The sequence below is a fragment of the Zophobas morio genome, unplaced genomic scaffold (genome assembly GCF_036711695.1).
Source record: "Zophobas morio isolate AGI-343-1 ecotype UQ-CSIRO unplaced genomic scaffold, CSIRO_AGI_Zmor_V1 ptg000031l, whole genome shotgun sequence".
NCBI classification, from domain to species: Eukaryota; Metazoa; Arthropoda; class Insecta; order Coleoptera; family Tenebrionidae; genus Zophobas; species Zophobas morio.
Window position 1 is genome coordinate 12,287,766 of NW_026972136.1, and position 6,455 is coordinate 12,294,220.

At 27.6% G+C, this 6,455-nt stretch overlaps 1 protein-coding gene across 3 annotated transcripts; it reads left to right on the top strand.

Moving 5' to 3' along the window:
• Positions 1-4,235: 4,235 nt before the first annotated feature.
• On the top strand, positions 4,236-6,104 carry LOC135139399 (uncharacterized). 3 transcript variants are annotated; one of them, XM_064069614.1, is made up of 4 exons: positions 4,236-4,275; positions 4,349-4,418; positions 4,475-5,254; positions 5,322-6,104. In XM_064069614.1, the coding sequence occupies exons 3-4, from the start codon at positions 4,597-4,599 to the stop codon at positions 5,723-5,725; spliced, it is 1,062 nt and encodes a 353-aa protein (XP_063925684.1). In that variant the 5' UTR covers positions 4,236-4,275; positions 4,349-4,418; positions 4,475-4,596; the 3' UTR covers positions 5,726-6,104. The 3 variants fall into 3 exon arrangements, with proteins under 3 accessions (XP_063925684.1, XP_063925683.1, XP_063925686.1); XM_064069616.1 differs by having other exon boundaries at positions 4,261-4,279; XM_064069613.1 differs by having other exon boundaries at positions 4,243-4,418.
• The last annotated feature ends 351 nt before the right edge of the window (positions 6,105-6,455 follow it).

Sequence of the window (6,455 nt, forward strand, 5' to 3'; positions counted from 1 at the left end):
CTCGAAAAAGCAAAAATTTTAACACAAAAAAGTGTGTATTTTGAGACTTAAGATAGGGCGGGTGGGCAGTGATTATATTTTGCCGTTTTTTCTTAATATACATAGCCGTCTTTTCACAACAAGAAATTTAAACAATTGTTAAAATGATACTTTTTTTTCTCTAAAATATTTTTTTTACAATTTTTGGAGTTTTCAAATTTAAATTTTTCAATTCTTCAAATTTTCTATTTGCAATTTCACAAGTTTTCACTGTTTAATTTTTCAATTTTTGGTTTCGGTTAAACATTTTCTTCTTTTTTTCAATTATTCGATTTTTTAATGTTTTGATTTTTTGTTTGTTTTTTTAATTTCAATTTTTATCAATTTTTCAATTTCCCATTTTTGTGTTTACTCAATTTAAAATTTCTCGAATTTTCAATTTTTAATTTTTCTATAAATGTCAAATAATTCTTAATTAGAATAATGATATTACGACACAAGATGCAAGGTCAGATAACAAGTTTGATTCTAAGAAGATTGATGAGACTTTAAGGAAACAGAACTATATTAAAATTTAGGGCTACAAAACTTAAAGCTAAAGTCGTATGTATGAAGCAGAGGGGAACTGTTACGAATTCTCGGACCCTTCAAAATATCACAGCTCACTCTTGGAGTTTAAGAGAAGAAAAAAATCATCAGAATTAAGATTGGGTGGGTGGGCGGTTATTATATTTTTCCTATTTTTTTCTTAATATACATACATAGCCGTCTTTTCACAACAAGAAATTTAAAACATTGTTAAAATGGTACCTTTTTTTTTCTCTGAAATATTATTTTTTTTCTACAATTTTTCGAGTTTTCAAATTTAAATTTTTTAGTTTTCCAATTTTCCAACTTTTTAATTGTTCAATTTTTAGATTTTGCAATTTTTCGATTTCAGTTTTATGAGTTTTCAAAATTTCAATTATTCCATTTTTACATGTTAGATTTTATAATTTTTTGTTTTTTCTGTTTTATTTCTTCAATCTTGCGATGTGAGATTTTTCAATTTTTCGATTTTTTAATTTTTTAGTTTTTCATTTCTTCAAATTTTCTATTTGCAATTTTTAGTTTCAGTTCTTTGTTTTTTTTATTTTCACAATTTTTCGATTTGCGATTTCACAAGTTTTCAATTTTTAATTTTTCTGTTTTTATATTCGTTAATTTTTAATTTTCTTTATTTTTACAATTTTTCGATTTTTTAATGTTCTGTTTTTATATTTTTTTGTTTTTTCAGTTTCAATTTTAGTTTTTCGTTTCTTCCATTAATCGATTTGCAATTTTTCGATTAATAATTTCTCGAGATTTCATTTTTAAATTTTTAGTTTTTCCATTTAACAAATTTTTCAATTTTTGGTTTTTTAATGTTTTGATTTTTGTTTTGTCTTTTCAATCTTAGATTTTTCAATTTTCCTTTTTTTTTGTTTACTCAATTGTTCGATTTTGCAGTTACTCAATTTAGAATTTTTCGAGTTTTCCAATTTTCAATTTTTCTATAAATGCCAAATAATTCATAACTATAATAATGATATTACGACACAAGCTAACAAGTTTGATTCTAAGAAGATGGATGAGATTTATAAGGAAACAGAATTATATTAAAATTTAGGGCTACAAAACTTAAAGTTAAATTCGAATGTGTGAAGCAGAGGGGAATTGCTACGAATTCTCGCACCCTTCAAAATATCAGAGCTCACTTTTTGAGTTTAACAAAATAAAAAAAAAATCATCAGAATTAAGATAGGGCGGGTGGGTGGGGATTATATTTTGCCTCTTTTTTCTTAATATACATAGCCGTGTGTTCACAACAAGAAATTTAAAACATTGTTACAATGGTACTTTTTTTTTCTCTGAAATATATTTTTTTTACAATTTTTCGAACTTTCAAAAAATTATTCAGTTTTCCAATTTTTCAATTTTTCGATTTCAATTTCTCGAGTTTTCAATTTTTAATTTTTCAATTATTCCACTTTTACATGTTACGATTTTATAATTTTTTGTTTTTCCGTTTTGTTTCTTCAATTTTGCGATCTAAGATTTTTCAATTTTTCGATTTAAAATTTCAGGAGTTATCAATTTTTAATTTTTCAATTTTTCGATTTTTTAATTGTTCATTTCTTCAAATTTTCTATTTGCAATTTCACAAATATTCAAAATTTTTCTATTTTTATATTCGTTAATTTTTCATTTTCTTTATTTTTACAATTTTTCGGTTTTTTAGTGTTCTGTTTTTATATTTTTTTGTTTTTTCAGTTTCAATTTTTTTTAATTTTTCGATTCTTCCATTTATCGATTTGCGATTTTTCAATTTTTCATTTTTTGTCTCTTCAATGTTTAGATTGTGCAATTTTTCGATTAAAAATTTCTCGAGTTGTCATTTTTAAATTTTTCAGTTTTTCCAATTCCCAAATTTTTCACGTTTTAATTTTTAGACTTTGCAGTTTTTCGATTTGGAATTTCACGAGTTTTCAATCTTTAATTTTTCAATTTTTGATTTCGGTTAAACATTTTCTTCATTTTTTCAATTATTCGATTGTTTAATGTTTTGATTTTTTGTTTTGTTTTTTTAATCTCAATTTTTCAATCTCCGATTTTTCAATTTTCCATTTTTTTGTTTACTCAATTTTTCGATTCTGCAGTTTCTCGATTTAAAATTTTTCGAGTTTTCAATTTTTAATTTTTCAATTATTCCATTTTACATGTTACGATTTTATACTTTTCTGTTTTTTCCGTTTTGTTTCTTCAATTTTGCCATGTAAGATTTTTCAATTTTTCGATTTAAAATTTCTGGAGTTATCAATTTTTAATTTTTCAATTTTTGTTTTTCATTTCTTCAAATTTTCTATTTGCAATTTTTGGTTTCAAGTTTCAATTTTTTTATTTTTACAATTTTTCAATTGTTTAATCCATTTTTATATTTTTTTGTTTTTCCCGTTTCAATTCTTTTAATTGTTCGTTTCTTCCATTTATCGATTTGCGATTTTTCAATTTTTCATTTTTTTGTTTCTTCAATGTCTAGATTTTGCAATTTTTGGATTAAGAATTCTGGAGATTTCATTTTTAAATTTTTCAGTTTTTCCATTTCCCAAATTTTTCACGTTTTAATTTTTAGATTTTGCAGTTTTTCGATTTAGAACTTCACGAGTTTTCAATTTTTGATTTATCAATTTTTTGTTTTTTTAATCTCAATTTTTCTTTCAATCCTGGATTTTAAACTTTCCATTTTTTTGTTTACTCAATTTTTCGATTTTGCAGTTCCTCAATTTAAAATTTCTCAAGTTTTCAATTTTTAATTTTTCTATAAATACCAAATAATAATTCAGAATTATAATAATGATATTACGACACAAAACGCAAAGTCAGATAACAATTTTGATTCTAAGAAGGTTGATAATATTAATAAGGGAACAGAACTATATTATAATTCGGGGTTACAAATATTAAAGCACAATTCGAATATGTGAAGCAGAGGGGAACTGTTACGAATTCTCACGCCCTTCAAAATATCAAAACTCACTCTTGGAGTGTAACAGAATAAAAAAAATCATCAGAATTAAGATAGGGCGGGTGGGCGGGGATTATATTTTGCCTTTTTTTTTCTTAATATATAGCCGTCTTTTCACAACAAGAAATTTAAAACATGGTTAAAATAGTACATTTTTGTAAGGAAATATGGATTTTGCAATTATGAGGCGAAGTCTAATTGGAAAATCGATATTTCCTTATACAAACTTTCCATTTTAAACATGTTTTAAGTTTCATGTTGTGAAAAGATGTCTAACATATTAAAAATGGATCGGGCACAAACAGTCCAATAATAATACGTTCATGATTTTGTCGTATATTTTGTATCAGATTTTGTCTTTATAAACTTTATTAGACCTTCTGAGTACCAGTGATTACACCCTATGGACTGATTTCGTTAGTGAAGTGAAATGTTTCCATGACAGATTTCCTACTCACGTATTTATTTAAACTCTATTTCAAATTGACACAGACATTCTTTACGAGAAAACTAATATAAAAGTTTTGTTTATAATTTTGCATTTGCACCTATTATCCTACATTTACATTGCCAGATAAAAAAGTACATGAAAATGTTCACAACTTAATGAAATAACATATATTATATTTAAATTTAGAGAAGTTGTTTATATTTGAAACATCCGTTACATTAGTTAAATGTCAAAACAAAAATATGTTTAACTACATAACCTAAAAGTTTACACAGTACGTCAATACGTTTTATGAAACCAAGTAAGTACGTTTATTAAAATTATTATGCTCTTGTGATTATTGTAAGTTTTGTTTTTCAAATATGAACGTTAAGTGCATTGTGTGCAAGAAGAGTTTCTGTAATATTTATACTTACAAAAAACACGTTAGGATTTTTCACCCTGGTAATAGAAAAATAAAAAAATAACCCCATTTTCCAATTAATCTTGTACTATTTCAGAAGAAGCAGATAAACTAGCCCCGAAAAAAACATACAATTTCCACTGCCAAGACTGCGGCAGGAATTATTCACATTTGAAACATCTAAAATATCACCGAAGAAAGCTTCACGGCGATGGTAAAATGAAGCAACCTGTTTCAAAAAAGAAGTGCCCAATCTGCGATTTTTGCGGTTCCAAAGTGCAAGAACTAGACGATCATTTCAATAATGACCACCAAATTGTGCTTCATACTTCACATCATCACTTTTCATCTCTAAAACAATTTAATTTGTGGAAAGAAGCAATTGAGAACGAAACAAAAGCATGTTTCGTGAAATATAGCGGAGCCAAAGTTCTCGTAAATTCCCAGCAAAGTATTAGTTATGTTTGTCATAGGTCTGGTACCTACACTTCTAAAAGCAAAGGCCTTCGACTTTTAAAAAGCCAAGGGAGTAATAAGATAAACGGTTTTTGTCCAGCTAGAATCAAAGTCATCACATTTGATGATGGCTCATGTGAGGTGGTTTTTTGTGAAACACATGTGGGGCATGAGAATGATTTAAATCATTTATTTTTGAATTCATCAGAGAAAGAAAGATTGGCGGCCAAAATAGCTCAGGACGTGTCATTTTGTACAATTTTAAAGGAAGTGCATGATTCACAACAAGATTTACAGTCAGAACGATTGTGCTTACTTAAAAGAAAAGATTTGCATAATATAAAACAAAGGTTGTCTCGACAAAGTTCAACTCCCAGTCAAACTACCAGTGAGGAATCAGGAGGCACAAACGGTGAAGATGGTAATATTAACATAGTGTATTTGTTAGTTTTGACACTATTTAATAATGATTTTATTACTATTTGCAGAAGATAAAAAATCTGATTTAATGATTGACTGTGGTGACAGTGTTTGGATAAAATCAGACAATGGTTTGGCGGATCATGATTATATGTGTAGTAAGAATATAGATACCAAATGTTGTTTATCACTGTCAGAAGAAAAAAAGAAACTTCAAACTAATGTAACTAAGATCATTTCTTCACTGAGTTCTATGGAGGAAGTACAAGTAATGAAAAAAATTATTGCTTCAATCAAGCCAAGTCTAGAAGAAGTTATAAAAAGGAAAGAAGTAACAGTAGAAGAGACATCAGCAGTTACAGTATCCAATGGCAATTACATCACTAAGTGTGACAATACGCTTCATAGACGTTTGATTATAGTGAAAGGAACTAGGCAAATTGTTATACACAATCCCCAACAGATTAACTAACAATCAAATGGAGGTGTGTTGCCAAGATCACTGATTCAAGGTACTAGCCCTAAAGAGAGGCTACAGTTGGAGACTGCGTAGTAGGAATTGATATGCCAAAGTTATTAAGTACGGCGTACAAACATTTTAAAATCATCATAAAATGGAAACGAATTTGGTGTACTATATGGGAACATGATAGCTTTACAAAAATTTTAATTTAAGACAAACTAGAAGATTAAGTTTTATATGTATTTCTCAAGTGTCCTGACAAATCTGACTGTCAGAGTTCTAAGTAAAAAGTAAATTTCCTTATTTTTGCGAGCTTTTGTTAAATTTAAACAACTCTTTTGACTTGATTGCCTCAACTTACAAAATGCTATTTGTTTTATCAGTAAAAGATCTTTTTAAGAGAAAACATGTATTTATTGACAACTCTCACGAATTGTTATTCTGTTCACTTATTTATTTTTCCCCCAGCCTGCTAACACAACATCCCCCCCTTTTAAGCTAGGTTACGTAGTCTTTCAAATAAGCAGGCCTCTTTGAATTCCTAGTTGACCGCCGCAGAGGAGGAACAGACCCTGGAGGTGACGACACAACATTATCAGATGAATTATGAATTCCTGTAGTGATATTGGTGCTGACTTCTCTGGAACTTTTATTCATTAATTTTGAATCAATGTTGACACTATTTTCAGAAGGTTGAGGCTGAGGCAATGTCGAAACGAGCGGAGGTGGTAAAATATAA

What these genes read in the sequence shown, in the direction of transcription:
- LOC135139399 (XM_064069613.1), top strand. Translation starts at nt 4,337, where the DNA reads ATGAACGTTAAGTGCATTGTGTGCAAGAAGAGTTTCTGTAATATTTAT. An exon ending in CGTTAGGATTTTTCACCCTG is followed by an intron (nt 4,419 to 4,474) that starts GTAATAGAAAAA and finishes GTACTATTTCAG; the next exon opens with AAGAAGCAGATAAACTAGCC. An exon ending in AGGCACAAACGGTGAAGATG is followed by an intron (nt 5,255 to 5,321) that starts GTAATATTAACA and finishes TACTATTTGCAG; the next exon opens with AAGATAAAAAATCTGATTTA.